The sequence below is a fragment of the Cylas formicarius genome, unplaced genomic scaffold, assembly GCF_029955315.1.
Source record: "Cylas formicarius isolate icCylForm1 unplaced genomic scaffold, icCylForm1.1 PGA_scaffold_3__17_contigs__length_32017465, whole genome shotgun sequence".
Classification (NCBI taxonomy): Eukaryota; Metazoa; Arthropoda; class Insecta; order Coleoptera; family Brentidae; genus Cylas; species Cylas formicarius.
Genome location: NW_026844326.1, coordinates 13,313,507 through 13,339,313, shown reverse-complemented (window position 1 = coordinate 13,339,313; position 25,807 = coordinate 13,313,507). Strand labels below are relative to the sequence as shown.

The 25,807-nt window shown below is 33.7% G+C and overlaps 7 protein-coding genes across 9 annotated transcripts; 3 read left to right on the top strand and 4 right to left on the bottom strand.

Moving 5' to 3' along the window:
* Positions 1-3,949: 3,949 nt before the first annotated feature.
* LOC132699004 (mitochondrial tRNA methylthiotransferase CDK5RAP1) lies at positions 3,950-6,017 on the top strand. 2 transcript variants are annotated; one of them, XM_060665388.1, is made up of 4 exons: positions 3,950-5,181; positions 5,236-5,434; positions 5,490-5,687; positions 5,740-6,017. In XM_060665388.1, exons 1-4 carry the CDS (start codon positions 4,075-4,077, stop codon positions 6,015-6,017), a joined length of 1,782 nt encoding a protein of 593 aa, XP_060521371.1. In that variant the 5' UTR covers positions 3,950-4,074. The 2 variants fall into 2 exon arrangements, with proteins under 2 accessions (XP_060521371.1, XP_060521372.1); XM_060665389.1 differs by having other exon boundaries at positions 5,733-5,864.
* On the bottom strand, positions 5,973-12,889 carry LOC132699007 (probable phosphoserine aminotransferase). Of its 2 annotated transcripts, none has more exons than XM_060665392.1 (7): positions 12,760-12,889; positions 7,800-7,930; positions 7,464-7,741; positions 7,313-7,410; positions 6,838-7,007; positions 6,597-6,781; positions 5,973-6,275 (listed from the first exon to the last, which is right to left on the bottom strand). In XM_060665392.1, exons 1-7 carry the CDS (start codon positions 12,769-12,771, stop codon positions 6,076-6,078), a joined length of 1,074 nt encoding a protein of 357 aa, XP_060521375.1. In that variant the 5' UTR covers positions 12,772-12,889; the 3' UTR covers positions 5,973-6,075. The 2 variants fall into 2 exon arrangements, with proteins under 2 accessions (XP_060521375.1, XP_060521374.1); XM_060665391.1 differs by lacking the exon at positions 12,760-12,889 and adding an exon at positions 12,286-12,425.
* Positions 8,713-11,374, bottom strand: LOC132699008 (uncharacterized). Its single transcript, XM_060665393.1, has 2 exons — positions 10,445-11,374; positions 8,713-9,000 (listed from the first exon to the last, which is right to left on the bottom strand). Exons 1-2 carry the CDS (start codon positions 11,291-11,293, stop codon positions 8,734-8,736), a joined length of 1,116 nt encoding a protein of 371 aa, XP_060521376.1. The 5' UTR covers positions 11,294-11,374; the 3' UTR covers positions 8,713-8,733.
* Positions 12,848-15,744, top strand: LOC132699006 (acetyl-coenzyme A transporter 1). The gene is made up of 8 exons (XM_060665390.1): positions 12,848-12,981; positions 13,158-13,457; positions 13,506-13,932; positions 13,989-14,203; positions 14,256-14,397; positions 14,453-14,619; positions 14,672-14,896; positions 14,950-15,744. The coding sequence occupies exons 2-8, from the start codon at positions 13,245-13,247 to the stop codon at positions 15,127-15,129; spliced, it is 1,569 nt and encodes a 522-aa protein (XP_060521373.1). The 5' UTR covers positions 12,848-12,981; positions 13,158-13,244; the 3' UTR covers positions 15,130-15,744.
* Positions 15,745-16,319: 575 nt separating this feature from the next.
* LOC132699803 (eukaryotic translation initiation factor 3 subunit B) lies at positions 16,320-19,777 on the bottom strand. The gene is made up of 10 exons (XM_060666700.1): positions 19,599-19,777; positions 19,198-19,484; positions 18,924-19,136; positions 18,635-18,867; positions 18,370-18,579; positions 18,154-18,309; positions 17,736-17,948; positions 17,167-17,423; positions 16,660-16,962; positions 16,320-16,604 (listed from the first exon to the last, which is right to left on the bottom strand). Exons 1-10 carry the CDS (start codon positions 19,723-19,725, stop codon positions 16,510-16,512), a joined length of 2,094 nt encoding a protein of 697 aa, XP_060522683.1. The 5' UTR covers positions 19,726-19,777; the 3' UTR covers positions 16,320-16,509.
* A 2,785-nt stretch (positions 19,778-22,562) lies between these two features.
* On the bottom strand, positions 22,563-23,462 carry LOC132699750 (mitotic spindle assembly checkpoint protein MAD2A). The gene is made up of 3 exons (XM_060666625.1): positions 23,310-23,462; positions 23,116-23,262; positions 22,563-23,064 (listed from the first exon to the last, which is right to left on the bottom strand). The coding sequence occupies exons 1-3, from the start codon at positions 23,383-23,385 to the stop codon at positions 22,670-22,672; spliced, it is 618 nt and encodes a 205-aa protein (XP_060522608.1). The 5' UTR covers positions 23,386-23,462; the 3' UTR covers positions 22,563-22,669.
* A 318-nt stretch (positions 23,463-23,780) lies between these two features.
* Positions 23,781-25,667, top strand: LOC132699366 (GPI transamidase component PIG-S). The gene is made up of 3 exons (XM_060666028.1): positions 23,781-23,906; positions 23,962-24,949; positions 25,033-25,667. The coding sequence occupies exons 1-3, from the start codon at positions 23,843-23,845 to the stop codon at positions 25,130-25,132; spliced, it is 1,152 nt and encodes a 383-aa protein (XP_060522011.1). The 5' UTR covers positions 23,781-23,842; the 3' UTR covers positions 25,133-25,667.
* The last annotated feature ends 140 nt before the right edge of the window (positions 25,668-25,807 follow it).

The following is a 25,807-nucleotide window of genomic DNA, read 5'->3' as shown; positions in this document are numbered from 1 at the left end:
CTTTACCACGTCAGTTTCGTTTCCCACGAACGCGAGCCACTTCGGACATTTCCGGGATTTTACCGCAAGGATTTGGGAGCAATCGGATGTTTTCGGAGATATTTCCCACGCTTTGAATTTTGACGTTTGTCAATTCTGACAGTCATGTCAGTGAATGTATTCGTGTTGTTTTGCGAAAATGTACCCAAAAACTGACGGTCGTAGAAAAAATATAGTATGCAACACGTTCGGCAAACTTTTGAACTCGCTCGTTTATTAAAAACTCGCTCTGCTGCGCTCCGTTCGTGTCAAATAAACTCGTGAGTCAAATGCCATTTACCGCACTTGTTGCATAATATACTATTACCGAACGTGTTGCATACTATGCTTTTTCTACGACCGTTAGTTTTTGGGTACACTTTCACAAAACAACACGAATACATTCACCGATATGACCGTCAGAATTGACAAACGTTAAAATTCAAAGCGCTTTACATTGCTTCCAAATCCGTGCGGTAAAATCCCGGAAATGTCCGAAGTGGCTCGAATTCGTGGGAAACGTAACTGACGTGGTAAAGTGTCGCTAGATCGGTGTGTAATTAGGTATTTTACAGACGGGAGTAAAAAAAATATGTTATTATTTTGTGTCCATCTAATAAATAAATAATTGACAAGAAATGTATAAGAAACATACCTACATTCTGATTTAACATTTCCCAAAAATAGCGAACCTGTTTTTTAAAAGCATTGATTGATACGGAGTGACTAAAAAAAAAACTTATAATAATAACTTCCCGGCAATGTTGTGTTGTATTATTTTTACATTTACATTTATTCAACCTTGATTTTTGGCAAAGTCTGCACAATCCGAATGACAAATATCTAATTTTTGTAAGTAAAACGCGCGTTCGGAACTCCATGTTTTGTTGTTCAAGGAGTAGTGTAATATTGACATTAGTCACGAGTTTAATATGGCACGAGCGTAACGAGTGTTTTAATAAATCAGTGTGTGAAAAAGTTTATTAACATGTTGCATACTATACTTTTCAGAACTGACAAACGTCAAAATATCATCTTATATTGACTGACTTTTCTTGAGAGCCGTAAGAACAAATAGAGAAAAATTCTTGTAGAACTAAAGAAGTGGCCATTAGATAGGGTCCCTTAGTTTTTGAAATAACTTCAAAAAAAAAAAAAGAAATAAAACGAAAAACAAAAATTTTCGGCATAAGCCTATAGAATAACATTTATTTGTCGTTAATTTTTCTAAACGGAAATTCATTTTCTTCGACTCGAATGTTACTAACGTATTTTTTATTAAAGAAGCAGAATAGGCCCCAAACGCCACAAGTACCCTTATACCCCTTATACCAAATGTGGTCACATCTTTATTAATAAATAATGACGAAAATTGAAAATTGGTGCATGTTATCTACCTAACGTTTGTATTAAAGTAAAACTAAGGTAAATTGATTAATTTTTTCTCCAGAATGTCCGACAGATCAGACTTTTCAAGGACACGCATTACCTATGTTATAATCTGCGTCGTGTGATATATATATATATATATATATATATATATATATATATATATATATATATATATATATATATATATATATATATATATATATATATATGTATATTACCTATCAAAGACGGTTCTGCAAAACATGGCAGAACATTGGCTTGTTGCAGAGGTACGCCTATGGCACCAGACAAAGTCCAAACACGACAATCAATTAAAACCCGTTTTCCGCGGTTAATTCTTGTCCAATTTCCTTTGAGCGACCACCAGCAACGTGGTTATTAATTGCATCGCAAAGTTATGAACAAATTTGCGCTTTTGAAAACATGGGCCGCTATACATACGCTCAAAAAATGGCACAGTAATAGAGCAAATATTAAAAGGTGTCTACAAAAGGGAAATAGATAATTAGTGCATGGCTATGTTAGCAAGGTTTATTTATTTTAATTCTATATATCCATAATTCAAAAAATTTCATGGCATGATTATTTTACGATAACTGCTCTAATTACTGCTCTAATTTTAATGACTTTTCCATTTTAAAGTTAAAATTATAACTCGACCTAAGCTAAACTGAGTCCGGAAATGCAGTCAATATCGATTTCGTGAGGCAAGTTTTATTTAGAGGAAGATACGTAGTAGTCATAGTATTAATAGCCGATAAAAGGGGATTGCTTTATATTATTTTTCAATTTTTGTACCCGTTCGGGGTTTTTAAATCGTTTGTAATCGTTTAGGTATTATAATTTTTCCGTTAGATTATTATAAATTTGTATTTTTACAAATATTTACAGAAAATATTAAATTAGATGAAAAGGCCAGAATCCCCATTACTAGGAGTCTTTTTTATTATAAAATATCTGCCTTGCCTTTTTATTTCGAAGGTGCCACCTCCGTTTAAATTTATTTGGTATATTTGCGTGTGACGTAATCAAAAATGATCCGTATGTCTTGCTAAAATTTTTAGATGCATTCCGATTTTAATTAATTCATTAGTTTAAAGTAGATGCGTGCGGATATGCAATCCAAAAAACTAAATTAAAATTGTATTTTGTAAGGGTTTTTGCAATGTGAATGCTAGTCATTGTGTTAGAACCTACTAGGAACAGGATCATAAAAGGGTCATTCGCAAAAAATACCACTTACTTAGATAGGCACATATTATTTTGTTATAATGAGAATTTCGCAAATTGGTTCAGTGGCGTATTTATAAGAACGGAAAAAATAAAACGCAACACATATATGGGAGAAAACAATATCAATTAGCTAAGTTTATTTTTCAAAACTCGCAATGTTTCAATAACAAAAACAACAAAAACCCATAACGCAAAGGGCAAAGAAGGGGAATAAAAACTAGTCATCATCGGAAAAAAACATCTTCCTCCGAGTCTGATTCATGAATATGAATAACAACGGGGGGAGAATATTAGATGCATCCTTCATCTTTTCCCTTTCCCTAGCCTTACTTATTAGGTGGTCTGTGGGACTACAATAGTTCTTCCATTTTTCGTGAAACTTGAAGCAAAGAGTATTATAGTTAAATAAGAACAAACGTTGTTCAGATTTTCACATAAATATATTTAAATGACAGCTATTTCGGCAACACCGTGCCTTTATCAAATGCATTTGATAAAGGCACGGTATTGCCGAAACAGCTGTCATTTAGATATATTTATGTGAAAATCTGAACAACGTTTGTTCTTATTTAACTATTTTAAATGGATTTTCATCAAGTAGAAGCCACTTCAGTACAAAGAATATTATCATTATTTTACTTGAGGAAGTGCTTCAGTCCATAAAGGCGGTACAGCATCAGATGTTACGGAATTGATGGAATTTATTTTGGCGTTAGAATACCGGTTACAATCTGACCAAACTATCTTTATGGCATTAAATTGGTAATGATAAGGCGGAAGCCTCAAAACGCGAGGGTCATTTTTAAAAACTTGTCCATTCTTAAAAGATACGAAATAATTTCATATTCAAAGAAAAATACTTAGAAGCTACCTATGCAGTTTTTCTGGCAGGTGTTGCTTCAGTAACATCCATTAAACTTGACTGAAATGGAATATTCCATTCTGGCCGCCACTGTAAGAGAGACGGCTTGATCCAACTTTGATTTGGTATTGAGTATACAACATACACCTTCCTCAAACTAACAGTGAATGGTGGGCAGGCATAACAGCTACATTTATCTCAGTCAGTCTCATTGCGAAATTTTCGCGCAGGCGCAGCACGGAATTTGGGGTTTCACGGATAGAATGGCGAAGAAGATAAATCTGCCGGTTAAGTGGACAATGTGTATCCAATAGAAATAAGTACGCGAAACTAGTAATTTAGGAAAACAAGTCCAATACCTTTAAAATCTATACATCCACGCTGATTCATTGCTAATAATCATTCTCCATCATCATCTTCATGTTCGGTGTCTGCGGTCATAAATCTATTTTCTGTGGGTCTGTGGTCAGCCACTAAACTTAAAAGAATATTTTTTAGGTCAGGTTAACCTGCATTCTAATATGTTCTTTTTTCACTTGTAAGATGTTTTTAAGCGATAATCGAAAAATATGAATCTACAATTGTCTTCAAGGCTTCACATGACATTAAAAAAAAACTTCCTTCAAGATTTAATCCGTTGCAAAGTATGTTGCTGTAGGTACACATCCAATTACACCTCTACAAGCGATGATTTGAAGGATCCAGCGATAGATTCAAAAAAAATACAAATTAGAAACAAAATTACAGGTGGGCCTCATTTAAAAGACTTTTTGAATCGGAATTCTTTTTCTAATAATGAGTCTCAACTTGTGGAAGATAATATTCCTTACCTATTGGAAACTAATAAATTTGGTTATAAACGAAAGGTATATTTTGATATATATGGCTGTCAAATGAATGTAAATGATACAGAAATTGTATGGAGTATTCTGAAAGACCACAATTATGAAAGGACTGAAAAATTACAAGACGCTGATGTGATTCTTTTAATTACTTGTGCTATTAGAGAAAGTGCTGAAGATAGAATTTGGGGTAGATTAAACTACATAAAAGGAATCAAGAATCATCGAAATAAGTGCAGACCTAGTTTAAAAGTAGGAATTTTAGGTTGTATGGCTGAAAGGTTGAAAGAGAAAGTTCTTGAAAAGGAAAGAACCGTAGATTTGGTAGCTGGCCCAGATGCTTATAGGGATTTACCAAGATTACTGGCATTAACTGAAAATGATCAGAAATCTGTTAATGTGTTATTATCTTTTGACGAAACCTATGCTGATATAACCCCGGTAAGGTTAAATGAAAATTCCTTATCAGCATTTGTCTCTATCATGAGGGGTTGCGACAATATGTGCACATATTGTATAGTGCCATTTACCAGAGGCAAGGAACGATCTCGCCCTGTCAGTTCTATTTTGAAAGAAATAGAATACTTGAGTGAGAATGGTGTCAAAGAAGTAACTTTGCTAGGTCAAAATGTAAATAGTTACAGGGATATATCAGAGTCATATTCTATTGATAATGTTACCAATTTGGCAAGTGGTTTTAAGACTGTTTATAAAAATAAAAAAGGCGGTTTGAGATTTGCTGACTTGTTGCAAAAAGTTGCTGACATTAACCCTGAAATGCGAGTTAGATTTACATCACCGCATCCCAAGGATTTTCCTGATGAAGTTATTCAAGTAATTCGGTAATTTGTTATTTGGTAGTTTTCTACATTATTTCAAATTGTCTAGATCATTCAATCGCGTTCAAACATTTGCAAGAATCTCCACATGCCTGCGCAATCTGGTAACTCTCGGGTTCTGGAAAGAATGAGAAGAGGATATACCAGGGAAGCATATTTAGAGTTGGTTTATCATATCCGACGTCATATACCTAATGTTGCGTTCAGTTCAGATTTTATTTGTGGTTTCTGTGATGAGACAGAAGAAGGTGGTTTTGATATTTTACACAATTCTTCAATAGGTTCATAACTGTCCATTTTTAGAATTTGAAGACACTATAACTTTAATGGAGGAAGTCCAATATAATACTGCATACTTATTCTCCTATAGTATGAGAGAGAAAACAACAGCCCATCGGAGATTTATCGACAATATTCCTGAGGAGGTTAAGAAAAGAAGGTTGCAAAGGATGATTGACACTTCTAGAACTAAAGCTTTAAAGTTAAACATGTCTCAAATTGGTGAGTTGAGTTTCCAATTAGCAGAAGTTTAGACTTACGGATTAGTTTTAAGGTAAAACCCATTTAGTATTAATCGAAGGATTCAGTAAAAGATCGTCAGATAATTATCAGGGACGGAATGATCAAAATATTCGCGTGATACTCCCAGCAAACGAATGTGTCACGTCCAAGAATGGCACTGGTCTAAGACTTTTGAAACCTGGCGATTATGTGGCGGTTTATATTAATGCTGCCAATTCTCAGTGTCTAAAAGGTATACCATTGTATTTTTCAAATTTACAAGATTTTTATTTAGAGGAGGCTTACAAATACACAGCTTCTAATGGTTGAATAGTGTTATTAATAAAATGTTTTACTTTTCATGCATATTCCAACCTTTAACTTTATGTCACAGGTGTCTTTCAATTGAATTTTGGTACTTCGCTTGAAAATTTTTCATAAATTGTACTAATGTCTCTGTATCCTCGTATGAGACAGCATTATATAAAGATACTCTTATACCTCCCACCAAACGGTGACCCCTAAGTTGATATATACGGTGTTCTTCAGCTTCTTGAACAAATTTTTCTTCTAAGTTATCATTCCCACCTAAAATTTGGAATTAAAACTTTTTAAATCTGCAAAAAATTAGGATTTTGTAGTTCACTTATAGTTTTTCACTGGTTTTTGAAAGAAAAATTTTATAAATGATATTGGTAGATCCTCATCACCATATCGCAGAAACAACGGCGTTCATTTTGTGGAGAAATGAAGCAAGGTTTTTATTTTGTTTTACATATGGTGCATTTTATGGGCCAGTGGTATTAAACTTGAAATTCCCCTACCAATAAGTTGACATTTTTTTTTTAAGATTAAAACAAAAAAAAACAAATTTTCTGCTGAAACGTTGAACTATTTTATATACTTTACCTCCTATTTTAAAGGACACATTTATTCTACTTCTGAAATTTTCAGGCACGTGACACTCATAAAAATTATTAGATTGATTTATAGCATTATACAAGAGCTGACTTTTTTGGCAACATTGTTTTTCCATTTCCTTTAAGCCACCTTGTATGTTAATCCATTGTAAAATTTTCCCCGTAACATACACCCTAAAATTAAAAGCGATTGTTTAAACTTCGGCAAAATTAGTTCCCAAAACACTTACTGAAATATAGGCGGAGTATTTAGAATGGAGTTAGTATTTGCCAGTTCTGTGAAGTTTAAAACGGACGGGCAAATCTTCATTGGGGTTCCCAACAAATCGTCTCTTATTATCGCCAACACTACACCAGCGGTTCCCAAGTTTTTTTGAACGGGTGCGAAGATTAGACCAAACTATAATATACACATGCGTTCTTTGGTTAGTTTGTTAATCATAGAAACAATATTAAAGCAAAATGATTATAAATCCGCCCCTGATTCATTTAAATTGAAAGTACCTATAAAAAAGGCAAATTTTGTCATGACAAACTTTTAACCAGTTTTTTTTTCACTCGTGAAAAAAGACAAATTTGTGTACACCACTGCAAATGTTATGAATAAAATCAACGAAAATTTTATATAACAAAAATTCATTAACGGCAAATTAACAAGTTTGGATCTGTTGCTTCTTCAATATACACTGTGAACCAGTTATATACCTTTGAAACATCAAATTTTCTTGTCATAATATTTGAGGCCATATCAACAACAATTGGCACACTTCCCCGTGTTTCCGGAATGAACGGAAACTCAATTCCTGAAAGCATAATATGAAATCGACGAATCAATTTATCTAAAGGATAATTTTGCCTTCGATAGTTTCATTATCGCAGTAATACAAATACGAAGCATTCGGGTTCAGAGTCCAAGATTTTGAGTCAGGTATATCCCCTAACTTTCCGGGTTTCGGGAAGACTGGATTGACGGTACCGTACTTGGCTGCCTCTTTAGCCGCTAATCCGGACCAAATACCGGCAACTACATAATCGGCCGAGCCGGTCCTGTTCATTAGATTCATTGCTATTGCGGAAAACATTCCTTGTCCGCCACCCGGAAGGAAGAGGATTTTGTAGTTGTCGGGTACCGACCTATAAAATACTCTTAAGTGGACAATTCGAAAGCGAAAAATTGAACCTGCGCACTTACAAAAGTTGTTTTACTGCATTTTGGGCTTCATTGTTGATTTTGGAATATTCGCTCGATCTATGACTTATTTCAGTGATACTCATTCCAGTATTTTCAAAGTTGAGAAATTCATTTCTTACTTCGGCTAAAACCTGAAACGTTAATATAGTAAAAAATATGCAAAAGAATTGTGAATCAAATATCAATAGTTTAATTTTAAAGAATCTTAAATGATTTTTTTATTCAAGTTCATAAACCAAAAATAATAATAATTTAAAATTTGCTATCATTCGACTAAAATATGTATGTAAATATGTGATTGTAAAACACATATATTTCATATATCTCACGGTTTTCGAAGTATTTCATATTTTCTGTCGAAAACTACACCTGCATGTCAAAGAACCTTTTTTCTTTCAATTATTATTTTATTTGTTTGGGTTTCTTTGTAGAGAAGTATCTGTTAAACAAATTATGTGAGCAATTTTCAAATTTAAGCTTCAATTCCTTTCACAATTTCAATTATATCTTCTTCTTCTTATTCCTACGTTAAGTCCAATGACTTGTGTTTACTGGGTAATATTTAGTCTTAATTGTAATTCTGATGACCAGCTATCTTGCCATCTTTTTTGTGGTCTTCCTCTTGATCTTTTCCCCTCGGGTTTTCCATCTCTTGTGATCTTTGGTAATCTGGCCTCTTCCCATCTCGTTACGTGTTGATTCCAATTTCTTCTCTCTCGTCCCCATCTATGTCTTGAATATTACATTGTTGCCGGATGTCTTCGTTTCTTATATGGTCTCGTCTAGTCTTTCCTATTATGCATGTGATATCTGTATATTTAAATTTTGTTTATACTGTATATACGTTCAATATTTAATAAAATCACTTGCAAAATTAGAACTACTTGTAAAGTAATAGGACTACATGTAAATATACTTTTATAACATGATTTATTTATGTATTAGAAAATTGTACGAACGCTATAAAATACATAACGGTATTTGATATTAAAGCGAACATGGTCGATCTGTTAATTTCAAAATAATTCATGGCGCTAAATTTGACCGGCCTCGTTAGAACTTTAACCGCAAGATCTTCTAACACCTCGTGCTGAATGGAATATATTAAAAATTGATCTTGGATGGCGTGGCAGGTGGCTAGGATGTTTTGCGATTCCCTAGATGCCGTGTCGCAACAGTACATCAGAACAGACTGCATCATCTACAACAGAAAGGCGTTCGCAACGTAAGAACCTAAAATTCAACCAAGCCAAAGTCTCATTATATCAATAGTTAAAGTTTTATAGATAAAAATGCAAGCCGATACATAGAAGAGAGAGATGGTTACATCTCACCAACGCTGGGTTCGTCAATACTAAATGGGGATTTGTGACGGTGACGTCACTGCTTAAATTATCTGACGGACGCCCATGTAACCATCCTTTTCGGTTCGGCGTCCTTTGTTAAAAAGAATGTTTTATAATTATTTAATCAAAGTAAGTTAAAAATCTCAATTTAATCTCACTATATCTCTTTTGAAAGTAATGTTCAAATGGACCATATTTGAAACCTTTGTAGATTGATAATTTATTGTTCGAAAACGGAAAGTCTGACAGAAAAATCTAGTTGTAAGATTTGGGAACATTGTATAGAACAAGTTGATTACCCGGAAAAAACAAAAGATATATTAAAATAAAATAACACCTTGTAGGAATTATTTGCAGTCGACGTTTGAATTATTCATTCTTTGAAAGAGAAGATAGTAGAAAAACTCGTTCCTGCTGGTGAAGTTTTGGTCAATCTGGATTATTACTTTTATTGCAATAGACTGTGTATACACCCTATACAAGGTGGTCCGAATTATGATGGAGAAACCTCAACAGCGTATTCGGCAGATAAAATTAAAAACAAAAGTTCATTTAAACTTTCGTCCAAAAATGCTTCGTTTTGGAGGGTATTGAAATATTGCGAAAGAAACGTATTATTGAAACACAAAAACAAATTAATAGGATAGATAAACTTGTTATTATTTAACCCTTGGCGTTCGAGAGGTCGTTTTTATTAATTAAATAATTAAAAAATGGGTACACCAATTTTTCAAATACATTTTGTTAATAAATTTAGATCGTACATAAATTAGATGAGATCATTTCTAAACAAAAATGGTCTCTTCAGTTTTTTCGCTAAAACGAACCATTTTCGAGAACAAAAATTTGCGTGTACATCTGAGGTTTACAAAAAACTATTTTTTCACATTTTAACAACCTGTATTTCCAAAAGCATTTTAAGACATAAGTTTATATAAGCTTATTTAGTTTAGTTATATCGGCTGAATATTGTATTATAGCTGACGTTTCGCCAAGCATGGCTTCTTTAGAACGCTGGCTTCAGACTGCCTCTGAAGAAGCCAACAGCAAAAGTTCTACAGTCTGCGAAAGTTTCTTTGAAAAGCTATTAAATTTTTCTGTATTATATTGTTTTGTGTCAATATTTGAGAAACGCAAGCAAATTGTTTTTGTTGTGAATATATCACTATCACTCACACTTTAATAAACTTTATATGGACTTCTTTAAATAGTTTCAAAAACTATATTTTTTAAAATTTTACATTTCTTTTTCCATGATAGTTTGCATTTAAAAATGAAGGAACTTATGTAAAAACTTACCATCATAAAAATGGCGAAGAGAATGTGCAATATATTGGAGGCGAATCGAATCAACCGCCCGCGAAAACACACAACGAGAGTAACGGTGAGAACTTTGCATAGACAAAGCAACGGCATAAATAACAACTGTTTTCCGAACAAATTGTTATATTCGTCCACCAATTTGTTCACGGCAAGATATAAGCTCTTCGCTTTGCGCACTTCATCCACTTCCAAGCTTTCCCGCCCCACGCAGTTTTGCAACAATTCGTTAATACGTTCCAGTTTATTTTTAAAAGATATAGCCAGGCTGCTTATTACGAAAGATACCAGCATGTTCTCGAAGGAGAATATCATCAAGGGGAGGTACCCCAAGAAACCGATGTCATTGTAGTAGTCGTCTACGGCAAAGCGGGCCACATATCCGCCTAAAAGCAGCACATTCAAAGACACGAACTGGACAAACGGATTCAGGCAGAAGTTTTGCTCAGTGTCGTCAGCATTTAGATATTCTTTGCTTTCTATTTTGGCCATGCTCCTTAGAAAGTGTTCCCATACTTTTCTTTTCACGTGGCAATCGTATCTACACCAGAAGAGACAAGCGACTCCGAAGAAATGGGTTAATATTTCGCACACTTGGAATATTTCTATTCCGAATGCGGCCACGTTTGCCAGTATGGCGCTCAAGTCTACTGTCACTAGAAACACGATCGCGACGAATGTCACACAAGAGGATATGGGGTATATCAGGGAATTCGTAAGCGTTTTCGTTTCGAAATCGTAATCCGGTAAAATACCAAAAAAGCGCAAATAATTGGTTAACGGTTTTAAAAACGTAATACTTCTGCGGCTATAATTCAAAATCACCATCTTTGATTTATTCGCTACGTGCTACGAGAGCTACAGAAAATTAATTTGTACCTATGCATTTTGAACCGAACGCAATGGGAAACGTTAATTTTTTTCCGTTAATATCTGAAAGGTATAATTTAACCAGTGGCGTAAATATGGTGTTTTTACTTCGTTTAGTTCGTTCCCGAGTAGGAGTTGCTTTAAATTGGAACTTTTGGGTTTCTATAGTAATTTAAGGCCTGATTAAGTAAACTATACAGGGTGATATTGAATTGACATCATAATGAGGCACACAACAAAAATACTCGTTATATTCACTGCAGCCACTAGGAAAACGTCTTCAAAGATTTGGAATAAAATTCTTGGCCCACCACTGGATCTTTAGGTGGGAAATAACATAATGCCAGCCTAAGGTTTTTTGTCTGTTAGTTTAATAATTACAAATAGAGAAAAGTGATTCGATCGGTCTTTACTTAATCTCTTGATTTTTTAGGACACAATCATTTTATAAATTCAAACACCAAAAAATATTTTCTTTAATTATTATAAATTTACCCAGGATTAGTTTAATGAATTTAAACTAACGTATCTCAAGGCAGGTTTTCTTTAGTTGTAAACTTTGTCTTAAACTTAGCCATGATATCTAAACTTAGTAGTGAAATGGATGCTGTATGATATTTATTATTCTAAAAGCAGTAATTGTCTAATTTAAATTATATTATTTACAATTACAATTACAAAAAATAAATAAAACTTAAAAACGACCCAAACAATGATTCCCTATAATTCTAGAACATTAATTCTTAGTGAGAATTTTTTTTTAATATTTCTTGAAAGTCGTCATACTTTTTATAAGGAGTCCAAATCCTGAGTCAATGAGTTAATTGTTTTTGAAGAGTACTGCAGAATAGGTACACAACCAACAATAGAAGAATAACAGCAATTAATGGACGCTGGATACAGTTAAGGTAATTTAATAATGTACTTAAATTGAAAAAGGTTTGACTTACCGCAACAGGAATTTTTCCTGGGCCGGCTCCAAAATTTAAAATTCTGTTTATTCCCACTTTTGATTTAGACATGGTACTGCGGGATTTTAATGTAGGATACAAAAATGTTTTTACCCCTCAATATGGTAAGCGATGGACGATGTACGTCGACTTTTCCTGTAGTTGCGTTTGTCAGGTGTAGATATAAATACGTGGTTTTAATCTCCAATTTGTGGCAAGTTTTCGTAAACAACTGATTTGGATAGAGTGCGGTTTGTGCAGCAAATAAAAGTAAGTTTTAAAATTCAAAATAAAAAGATATTCACACAAATAACGTCTTTATAATATTGGTATAGCATATACAAAAGGCTGGTTAGAAACTGTAATTAGTTTTACTTGCTCGTTTCGATTAATAATGTGTATGTACGGATAAGAGATTCCGAACAGCGATTTGAATATTTAATAAAATATAAATTAAAAAAAGTTGTTGCTCACGATAGGAAACATTCACTCCAACTTCTAACAGTACCATCACCATGGACACCTAGAGAACCGCATCTGTATCTACTTCATGGAATAGTCATGCAGGTTATATTAGCTTATGCCTTTACATTGTACTTTGTCGCCAGATGGCGGCAACTGGAGAATGGTCCTGGTTATCTTGGGTAACTTTTAATTGAAAAATGCCATGAGGATGATGTTCGTGTTCTGTGCATGGTAACTTAACATATGTTGTCCCACCTTAGTTTTCTGTGACTCTAATAATAATAATAATAATGTAAACTTTGGGAAACTAGCTTTAAATTAATTCATTATTAGTGCTGATTTGATTCATATCAAACTATACCGAAAATGTAAACAAACAATTTGTAACTGAAAATTTCGCCTCGTAGTTTCGTTCCGTCGCAGTTGTTGAAAAATTGACGTGGCCTATAGTGGCCTATACTTAACCTAAAATTCAGTTTGTAACAAATTTCAATATGGAACGAAAACGAAATAAGGGTAAAAACGATATTGCGTCGGTGGTAGAAAATGGCGAAGCGCATGGTATTTCATCTAAAAGCAATATTAACGACGATAAAGGCAATATAGCCTTGTTACTATTCCTTTACACTTTACAAGGAATTCCACTAGGACTTACTTCTGCAATTCCTATGATTTTGCAAAATCGAGGTGTTAGTTATAAACAACAGGTAAATTTGTTATCTTTGTTTGATCTTTTGTAATAATACCTATTTTAGGCAGAATTTAGCTTTGTTTCGTGGCCATTCAGTTTAAAACTACTCTGGGCACCTTTAGTGGACTCAATATTTTCTACCAGAATGGGTCGAAGAAAAACATGGCTTATTCCTGTTCAATACTTAATAGGAATTTTTATGTTACTTTTGTCAAGTCATGTTGAACAGTGGCTAGGAAGCAAAGACCATCCACCAAACATAGAAATTTTGACATTGTTATTTTTCTGTTTAAATTTTTTGGCTGCAACTCAGGATATTGCAGTAGATGGATGGGCTTTGACCATGTTGAAAAAATGCAATGTTGGCCACGCATCAACTTGTAACAGTGTAGGTCAGACTGCTGGATTTTTTCTAAGTTATGTTGTTTTTATGGCTCTAGAATCCCCTAGTTTTTGCAATATGTACCTTAGGAGTGCACCCAGCGAAGAAGGTATATTTAATATTTTGTTAAACCTATTTTGCAAATGGTAAAATTGGAATTTATAGGTATTGTCACCCTTCCTAGTTTTTTTTACTTTTGGGGCTGGGTTTTTATAGTTTCCACCACTTTGGTAAGCATAATGAAACGAGAGACAGAACCCCATGATCCAGAACATGAAGTAATTCATGACAGAGATATAAAAACAGCTTATACGTCATTAATGAACATTTTAAAATTGCCTGCCATCCAAACCTTAGTCATTGTTTTACTTACATGCAAAGTAAGGCTTCCACATATTGATTGAAAAATAATTCACTATTTGCATTTTTCAGATAGGATTTTCATCAACTGACAGTGTAATGACTTTAAAATTAGTAGAGGCTGGGATACCAAAGGAGAGGCTGGGATTGATGGCTATACCTTTAATTCCGGTTCAGTTGCTAATGCCCATCTTAATTGCAAAGTATACTACGGGTAACTTAACTTACTTACCTGAAAAAAAGGTGTTACGGTTTTCCTTACTATTTAGGTCCAAAGCCTTTGGACATATTTTTAAAGGCAATTCCATATCGATTAGCGTTTGGAATTGTTGCCGCATTTCTTGTCTACATAACCCCAACATTGGTGCCTGATGCCTCAGCAGGCTTACCTGTTACTTATGTTATCTTGCTAATCGGATGCTATGCTCTACACCAGGTAAAGTTACTATATGCAACAATATGCTTTATTCTAATAATTACTTTATTAGGTTTGTGTATATTGTATGTTTGTATCAATAATGGCCTTTTTTGCCAAAATAAGTGACTCTTCAGTGGGTGGTACATACATGACCTTACTAAATACTGTTACAAATTTGGGAGGTAATTGGCCGGCAATGCTTGCCCTTTATTTTGTTGATCCATTGACTTGGAAAGTATGCGAGGGCGGTGCCGGCCTAGAAAAAAATTTGTGCAGTAACAATATAGAAAAAGAGGTAATTTGATGAGATGCAATCATGGCATTATAAAAGGCTTACCTTTTTTTTAGCAATGTTTGGGGAACAATGGAAAATGTGTGACCACATTGGATGGATTTTATATAGAAACTGCAGTTTGTACGGCGATTGGTTTTATGTGGCTGGTTTGGGGTTTGAAAAAAATTCGTTATGTACAAAGTTTGGATGAGCAAGCGTGGAAGCTTAATAGAAAAAAAAAAGCAAAAAGATAGTATTAATATTTAAAAAATTGTGATTTAATTATTTAATTGTTCAAGAAAGCTGGTGTTGATGAAGTTTTCAAATTAAATGGTAATTATATGCCAGTAAAAGACTGTTGACTTTGTTTGACATCAGTTTTAAAAATGTTGAAAATGGGTAATGCCATATGGTATTATTTACTGTACAGTGTGATAATTGGTTTTGGGTTAATTAGTTTGTTATTATCTTTACATAAAAGAAAATAAGTAAATTTTCATCATCGAATCAAACAAAAATCGTCTAGGACATCAAGCCGCAGGGACTAAATTACTTGATTAGTTCGCTAATCAAATTTTATTTGGGAACTGTTTAAAATAGGAGCTATTATTTACAAAAGACTCTTCATAAATGCTTCTGTAACAAGATTTGTAAGTAGTTTTGATTAGAATCCTCAAATGTTATTAGTGACAGTTTACAGTTTTATTTTGTTGCGATATCTGTTAAGTTTTTGTAGCATTAAAATATAATTTTTTAATAAAGTTATATTATTTTTATGATGGGCAGTATTGTTTAATTATGACTATAGTAATTATTACAGAGTACTGATTAATTTTCCAAAAGGGATGCTATAATATCTACAAACTTAAAACTATTTAGTGAGCAACTGATACTAGGCTTGAAATTAATATATAGAAAGAATTAAATTATTTCTTGCTCTGTTTGTACCACCGAATTTTTGTTTTGTTAAAATAAGACAAATATATAATGTTATATTATGCAACAAGTTTAGTAACTGCCATTTTATTCACTATTTGGCCCAAGCGGAGCGAGTGTTCAATAAACCAGGTCTAAAGAACCTTATCAACTTGTCCCATCCTATATATTTTCTACGGCCATTCTTTTCTGTGTATATATTGTAATTTTTTTATTCAAATGATTGGCGTTCAGAGTCGTCTGTGTGCCTTGATTCAATCTTCAAAAACGTGGAAAATTGTTCAGAGTTAGTGTATCTCAAAAATATTTGGCAGGTGCATTCTTAATCTAATATTTCTAGCAAATAAATTAATTAGGTGCAAGTAGCAAGGTACATTTACCACTTTTGTAAATTCCCATAAGTAAATTGAAGACCTTCTTATGAAATATATTCCGCCAAACAATTGGTTTGTCAACTTATATTCTCATGTCGCCTTCGGATATAAACATAAATTAAACGCAGTGCACGGATAATAAAAAGTTACTTTTATTAAATAACTCCAGAAAATGGTGATTATAAAAGTGAATTCTGCTTAAATGAATTAAAAATATTCCAAGGCGATTCAAGGTACTCCCTAAAAATGTTTTCTTGCTGGAAGCTGCTCCGATAGCCCTGTAGTCTAGGTACAGGGCCAACCTCCGTTAAATAAACACTTTCACTAATCAATTGGTATGATTTCTTCTTTGATAAAGAATTCAACAACTTCCTCTCCAACATTATCAGTATCTGCTCCTAATTCATCAGTGTCAATGTCTAAAAAAAATATTTTTGGCGTATCGAATAATAATAAAGTAAAAGTAACACTCACTGTTTCTTAACGCCAGTCTTCTGGCTTTCCTTTCCTTCCATTCCTTGTGTTTCTCCTCCCGATAGCTGTTAAACTTCTGCATAAGGGCCGCTCGTTTCTCAATTAACTCCTTCGACGCTTTTGACTGTCGCATCCTGTCTTTGCTCTCAAATTGTGCGTAATACTTTTTAAGATTCTTCTTGATTTCCTTCTGCTGCTTCTCTGTTAACAATGTTGGAGGTCTTGGTCGCCACAGCGCTTGGCCGAAGCGTTCCAAGTTTACTCTTTTTAGAATTTTACCTTGGAAGGACCACATCCAGTAACCTGTTATAAAATCAAATAAATATGTGCAATAATAAAAAAAGAAGAATTGTAACCCTTTGCAAATATCACCGGAAAACATAAATTATTTTGGTGTTATCAATGCAAAATGGTCTTGGTTTTCCCTGAGCGTATAACTTCCGCCACAAATAAAATGTGGCAGAGCAAAAATTCAGGGTGCACTAATGTGTGTCAAAGCCTACAAACCTGTATCGACTTTTGTTTTCCAAAACGACACTCCGGTTATAACATATCTTCCGGTGGGATCCCATTCAACATCTGACAATTGATAGTGGTCCGTGGAGTTCATAATCAGGAACTCATGAGTGTCAACAAATTCTAGTGTACTGCCACCTGAGCTACCTAGTCCTGCCAACACAATAAATTGACCGCCTGGTGACCAAAACAAGTGGTTACACGTTCTCTTCTCAAATTTCTTAAGAAGTATTGGAGCTTGGCCAATTCTGCAAATGAAAACAGAACACATTGTATTGCTGGAATTACTCAATATTTTTATAGATATTTATTATAAGAATGGTACAAAATATCTTCAAAACAAGGTGAACTCAACTAATAATAGTGGATATTTTCTATTCTTGTTAAGACTATTCCAATAATGTCCGGTCTATGTTTTTGAAAGTATATGCTGTAATTATTTTCTTATTTAAACTCACTACAATCCAAAAGCAGATTCTTGTGGCACTACTATGTTGTTATGCATTAATCCCATTTTTTTTAAAATTCAAATTAATATAAAAGGACTAGTTTTAACTTACCTCACTTCATAAAAACTGACATTGATGTTGGGCAGTTCTCCATGTATCATGGCAAATTTTGAGCCAACAGGTTCCCAAGCAAATGCCTGGACAGGTTCTTTGCACTCTACATTATCCACTGGTATTTGTTTTTCTCTCAAGTGGAAAATTTCAAAGTTGCTGTACATTCCAGAGTATTTCATCTCATTCTTTTCCTTCCTAACTTTTGAATATCTTTAAAATCATAAAAATGATAAGTTACCATATTATTACCAATTGGGTTTACTGTTATTTTACTTATTATCGGCAATGCATTAACTTAATATTGCCGTTTTTATTTGTGAAATCACCGGCTGTCCCCTGAGCGTATAACTTTTCAAATATATTAAATTGCCGAAAAGTAAATGAATCAGGGACGCCACTGTACAGTTAAACTTACCGGTCCACTTTCACACACAGATAATCACCAGACTTCTGCCAATGAATCCTACAATCAGCAACGTTGAATAAATTTTTTTTCCTAATCTCATTCCTGTTTGGTATTTCCAGTAAAGTGACGCTTGCTGGGACGTCTTTATCCTCAGCAACCCAATACCTATAAAACAACAAATAGTAATCCTAAATGAGAAATTCTTCAATAGCAAATTTAACATACGCAACAATGTTATCTGTTGGTGACCAATTAAAATCTCTGATGCCACTAATTTTAATGGATTTCTTATCCAGAAGACCAAAGGAAGGAGTCTCATAGATAGATAATACGTCATTTCCTATTCTTGCAAAGTATTTGTCATCATGTGACCAACGAAAAATTGGCCAAGCAGGTTGGCCATCTGGATTGAAAGAACGTTTTTCCAATCCTGTCCTGTCACAATAATGAATTAAAAATGAAATAGACATAACCAAGTTGTTTTTCATACCTGATGTCCCATATAATGATCTTTTTCTGATCAGGTTTTTGTGGATCCCCTTGGGGAGCATAGGACACAACATATTTTTCACATGGTGAAAAATCAATGAATTGTGCATGGAAATGCGCAAATTTTCGGTACTGAGTAAAATTGGGTCCGGCCCATAAAGCAATACCTGGTTTATGAAAAGTACACAAATAAGTTCCCAGAGGTGACCACTTAACATATGTTATACTCCAACCCTGCAAGAAAAAAAGCTTCAGAAAGTAATTACATTTATAAACATTTACATTATTACGTTTCTTTCTTCAACAATTGTAGGATCGGGCTGGGTGTTTTGATAAATTTGAACATTCGCACTTTGAGCTGTAACAACGGCAAATTGGTCAAATGCATCAGGTTCAAGTAGATAGTAGTGCAGATCTGCTTGACCTTCATAAGGCTTGGGTTGTGGGGGATCCCATTTATCAGGAATTTGCTCATATTTAGCAAAATCAGTAAACAAATTAACCTTAAAAAGATTCAAATAAAAAGTGGGATTCATGAACAAAGTTGAGAGAAGAGAGCTTTACCTGAAAAGTGTGTTGTTTGTCTAATTTAAAATTGGTAAGATTAACCGCTTCTGCTGCATGTTCAGGAACTGAATATTCTAGAAAGATGTAGCCCTTTGTGGTTCCCTCTGGGGTTACCGGATAATACTCATTTACAATGTTACCAAACTTATTAAACAATTTATTGATAACTGATTTAAGTTTATCTAGTCTATCAGGCCCAACTTGCGGAACGCCATCGACCACTATTACGCTTTCATAACCATCGGTTTCCTTTGGTTTATCCTTTAGTATGTCCCCTAAGAGTTCTGTACCCCAAAAATATAATAACGCAATTATTAAAATTAAAACATCATTAAAAAAATCCAATCTTCGACCCAGTAAAATAACCTAACTTTTCAAGATGTTACTTAAACTTTCACCTGAATCAGAAATGTCGTCCACCATCCATTCTGGGTCGCTAAAATTGGGTTCGTCATTATTGCTGGATACATCACTATCATTTTTAGTGCTTTCATCACTTTTGTCTTCTATTTTTTTCTTAGCCATTTTGGCACGAGGCAAATTTTACTTGACAAATGACAGATACATGGATGAGATATGATAGATTGATATTTTTAGAAATGCTAGATACAAATGACGTAATGTAAGACAGGGCTAGTGTTAAAATAAACTTTGCTTTGGATCGAGATATTGAATATCCAAATGAATTTCTCATATCTGGACACCCACATCGTAATGGATGAAAAACTCCAAAAGGCTTCACGTATAGAAAAAATAAATTATGGTTGTATTCTGTGGTTTAGGTTTGACGTTGTTATGTTATGTGAACACCATATATATTTATATCACCAAGTGCAAATACTGTTTCAAATGATTTGCGCTCAGCTAGGTCCAACCGCACAGACGCTCAGTTTTTTAATACAGCCCGCCTGTGCAAACCTAGTTTGTGCAGGCGTATCGGTGCGTTTGTGTGAACGTCAGGCAGACTGCGCAGGCCGTTGGCCTGAGCAAAATCAGACCGTGCTTGAATTTAGCCTGCGCAAGCTTGGAAACCTGAGTGTGTGTGGACTCCTTCAGTTGATTTGTTCAGTTCTAAGTTTTATTTAGAATCCAAAAATAGTAAGCAACAAAATGAATGTTAACAAAGCTTACCATGTTTATGGAAAATAAAGAGTAAAGAATACAGTGACAGAAGTAAAAAATCCGCAGCCTATGATGTGTTGGTAGAAAAACTCAAAGAAGTTGATACGGGAGCAAATAGGGAAGCCGTGGTTAAAAAATAAATAATTTAAGGAGTTAATTTAGGAAAGAATTAAAAAAAAGTATTGAAAAGCAAAGTAAGTGGGGCCGGTACAGAAGATATTTATACTCCAAACCTGTAGTATTATGAATTGCTAATCTTTTTAAGTGATCAAGAGACACCACATACCTCAACGAGTAACCTAGACGATGAAGAACATGGAATAAAGGTAATAGGATATTATTAAAACAGTAATATGGTCAGTCAAAAAAGTGTCTATACACATTTTTCCCCTTTATTAAGTATACCAAGATTGAACCCAGTAAATGGTAAAAAGAATAGAAATAAAAATTCATAATTCGCATTTGCAATTGCCATTAAAACCATGCTGTGTACTTTTGTAATTAAAAAAATTTGATCCGCCACCAGGAGGCAGATGCTTCCAATCAACTGCTCCCAAGCAGTGTGGAAAATTCCTTCTCTGTTCAAATTGTTTGGCTATAGCTTCTTCCTCAGATTGTGGAAACTAAAAAAATATGTATTCATTTAGTTACCTGTTTATTTGTTTATTAAAATTTTATTAATTTTTTTTTCAGAGCCCACTTAAAGTCCTAAGTCCTGAAGTGCATGATCCCGGAGTTTTTAACATCAAACTAACAGAAGATTCCGAAATTTTATCCCGCCCTACTAGTTCAGCCAGTTTCACTCCAAGTACCTCAAAAAAGAATAAAAGAAAAGAAGACTCGACTGACATATTAATATCAAGAGCCTGTGCACAATTAGAAAAGAAGGAAGACCAATTTGATAGGCAAAACTGTAGCCTCAAAACTAAGAAGCTTGCCACATGAGCAACGAATATATGATGAAAAGATCATTAATTATGTGTTGTTCGAAGCAGAACTAGGATGTTTAAACCGAAATTATAAGTTGGTGCAAGAGCCTGCAGCTACAAATTCCATTTGTATGGAAGCCTCTCATCAACTGATGCCTATGCAATCTACTCAAGGACAATATAATAATACGCAGTCCTCTTATGAACTGCACGTTATGCAACCCTTACTTTCTGTACAACAAGAAGGTAATGAAAATTTAGGTACTTTTCTGCGTGGGTATAACCCTGAAGCCGAATATTAATTTGTAGATATGTTTTTCAACCCTTGATTTTGGAATTAACATTTTATATTTTTGAATTTTTGGAATAAAATGTTTACTTACCTTAATGAAGTCTGTTTTCAATACTTTGAATATGACTGCATGTTTCTGGTATTATTTGTCCCAATGCCTGAGGTGAAATTATTGTTGAAAACTTTAAATGTTCATACATTCTACCAGTAGCAAGAAATCTTAGGGTAGCTGTTAACCGATCATGGCATGAAATTGATTGCCTCATGCATGTCTTGCTTTTGTATTAAAGGAGAAACGAGTTTCAATAATTTCAAGTAGGTTGTCTCATCCATTCTTAGGTAGTTAAACCAATCCTGCTTCTCAAGTTTCAAATCAGCAAGCAAATTGACATGGGCGTAATCATTTCTTTTGAGTCGCCAATCATTGGTCCATTTGCTTCTTTGAACCAACCATTGCATTTTTTGCTTTTTCTTTATTTTCTTTTACTAACTATAGAAAAACTAGTGAATGTGAATTTACCCAGTTGGCTGTATAGAAAGAACTATGCTATAAAACTGCGTGTGTGTGGGACCGGTAACAATAAAGTTGAACTGCACAGTTGGCCTGTGCTAAAAAACTGAGCGCCTGTGGGGGCTTTAATGACTGCTATGATCATTCGCCCAGACTGAGGTAAGTATTTTGCGACTTGTGAGCTGGCAATAAAACGCCCTGCTTTACAGAACAAAAAAAATGCCATCCAGTAGCGCAACCAAAACTAAGCATGCCCATTGGACACATTCAATATTAATTTTACTTGTATATATGCTCCTTTCCAGAACACACCATAGTTTAACGGAGTTCATTTGGATTTCTGGTTACAATAGAATGTGTACATATGTATAGCTGTATAGAGATGTGCAAATTATTATTTACTTTTGGTCACTCATCCAGGAAAGCAACTAAAAACAGATAAGAATTTTTTATACAAAATCAAGTTTGAAATAAATTTAAACAACCAGTGAGAATAAATAGGGTTTTACTTAAAATAATACACTCATAAAAATGATTTTGAAGTACAAAAAATGTTTAAAGTAAACTATTTTGGTTTCTTAATGCATTGTTATTAGGGGTAACTTTAAACTTCCATTAATCATCATTTTTATAAGTAACAACAGTTTCCATCTTATGAATATTGGTTGAAAATGACCTCATCTTAACTGATTGGGCATTCTTTATATTTGCAGGCTCAGCTTCACTCCATTCTTTGGGTAATTCTACATCATTAGTAGTGTAGATCTGAATATCAAAACTGCACAGGCAATCTAAAAGTGGTAGGTATGCAACAGAGGAGGCTATTTGTTTAAGTACATCCCGAATTTCTTTCTTAATTTGTTTTAAAGGTTTTTCTGATATTTGAGATTCTCCCTCTGTGGCATCGCCTTCATACTCAACTTTAAAGTCCCATCGCTCCATTATTTCCAAAGTGCGGACATTTGTTATTACCAAAGCTATTTTGTTGACTGTTCTTTTTACTAGCCATTCTATAAATGAAAATAACTTAGATGTAGTAAAAGCAATTAAACAGCACAAACCTTTAAGTTGGTCCAGTGTGGTAGATAGAAAGTCTTTGATTTTATTGTCCTCTGACATTAATATGCTTAAACCATAATTTTCCACAGCTTTGAAAGTTTCTGGAGGGTATAAGCCACGTTGAAATAATATGGAATTTATTCCAAAATCTGGAAGTTATCCCTGTAAAATACACGAGAGGGTCTCTTATACTTACTTAAATAATCACATACTATCTCGGCCGACCCTCTAACAGTGATTGCGGATCGACTTTTCACTGCAGCACTAGTCATTTCGAGAGTTTTAAATGTAAAAAGTGAAGGAATAGTAAACTTAAATTAAATTAAATTCCTCAGTTATTTTGAAAGAGAAATTCCGTTTAATTTGACAGATTCAATTTAGAAAAAAATTTGACAACACAGAATAAAATCTCCAAAATGGTCCAAGAATAAATGTGCAGAATGTATTTAATTCCAAAAAAAGATTTTTCTAGTTGAAAAACGCTCGTCATCGGTTGAAAATTTATGTAATAAGTCCAAATTGTAATGGTACACCTGTTTCCAATGTATTAATTTTTTTGGAGAAACTTTTTCATTTTTAAAGTGGCCCAATGATCTTTGCAATATTTGTCTCAACAAAGAAGATGAAAATAATTTAAGTTATCTTTTAATGAGCGTACCGTATAATCCTGGTGGTCATGGCCAATAGAAGTAAAGAACAAGAGCCTTTAATAAATAAAAAATTAATGAAATGGAAAATACTCATAATATCAGAAAATGTAGAGCAGGCAAAAGAATTGAGGACACGACAAATGGTAAAACCTTGTTTTTTGTTTTGTAAATCATATAATTTGGAATTTGGGATTTTAGGAGATACAGAATTAAAGTACAGAGTACTTAGTATTGCCTCCTATTTTGTGGTTCTTGTTCTAATAGGAATACCAATTTGGTGGTATACAACTCGAGTCTACAGAGCAACTTTACCCTTGGACGAAATTCGAAATTTACAGTTGAACAACTACAGTAAAAGAGAGTTTGGAATACCTCTAAGTCTTGAGTATGATGTTCTCATTAGTTTTGTTCATCCAGATCCTGAAAATCTGCAAATTAAACTAACTGGATTGGAGATAGCCGAATATTTGCAAGATTTTTTGGAAGAATTGAGTCCCCTAGCAGACTTTATTACAAAATCTCAGTGGCTATATCTGACAGAGCTTGGAGCTATTCCAAAGAAAGTTAATAACCGTTTAGTTTTATTTGAACATCAATTACCTCATGTTATTACTCCTTTGGAGACAAAACTTTGGTCCCATATGTCTGCTCGGCCCAGTTTAAATTTGGTACTGTATTTTCCTCACTGTAAAGCACCATTATACATATATAATGATAATAATGAACCATCAAAGACTAACGCCTTTGTGAGTCCTAGGTGGGGCGGTATTTATGTTATTAATCCAGATGGTAATTCTTGTGAGAAAGGGCAATTTAAACCCAATGTAAATTTGATTGTGGCAACATTCAAGGCTACCTTAAAAGAGCTTTTTAAAATTCAAGATGATTCAATAGATGGATTAAAAGAATTAAGAAGAAGAAAAACTGAGGAGTTGTTAGAATCATCAAAACGGACACTAAAATCACTGGCTCAATTGTTGCAGGAAATAAACAGTATTGTCATAAGTGATGAAGTTGCAGAGAAAATTAATATTGCTGTCAAAAATGTTAATGATGCTGCGAGTTATATAAGCTCTAATAAGTCGACCAATGCTTTGGCAAGTGCCAAATTAGCATTTAAAAAATCTGAAGAGGCATTTAGTCATCCCTCATTGTTGGCTTTACTTTATTTTCCGGATGATCAAAAGTAGGTATAAGTCAGTAATAAGTATTGTAATGGCTTTGAAGGGGTTTAAGTTCTGTAATTAATTTTGAACAATTTATTTGCAGGTATGCCATATATATTCCTTTGTTTTTACCTGTGATGATACCCGTAGTAATGTCCTTAACATCAATTGGGAGAAAGCTCAAGAAAGTAAAGTGTGATTAAGCATAGCAGCAGATAGAATATTATTTAAATTAATTTAAATTTAGGTGGTTTTTTCAAAATAAAACAACTAAAGAAGCCCTAAAATCTCTCAAAAATTAAATAATTTTTAAAAATAAATCGGATTTTATGCACCTCAAAAGTACCGAACTATCGGTAGACCACCAAAAATTGCGCACACGAAAAAACCGTTAAAACTAACCAAATTATTCAAAATTATCCCAATAGCACAAAAAAAATCATTTGAGAGAGATTAGAACCAGGGTATCGTATTAGTTTTTTGGGTGTTATTTAGATAATTTTGCATTAATTCGGAAAATTCCATCTTTTTTTCATATGCCTAATTTTTGGGTACTTGGGCGGTGCGTGAAAACATGAGTGCTTTTTTAGAGGTTTCGGGTCTTTTTTGGATGTTTACTTTTCGGAAAACTGACTAAATTGGTATGATTTTAACTTGTTTTTCGTACCCTGGTCCAAAAGTAATATTTTATATCCTTTTTAGGTTATTGGCATAAATTGTGTGTGATAAAATGTTAATCCAAATACTCAATTTGTTTTATTTTTTATTGATAAAACACTGCGAAGTGAGGTGCATCATCCGTTTCAAATATTCAAGAGTTTTAAGAGTAAGCAGAGTGTGGTTTGTGTTTATTTTGTTTTAAAGATCTGCAGAGTATG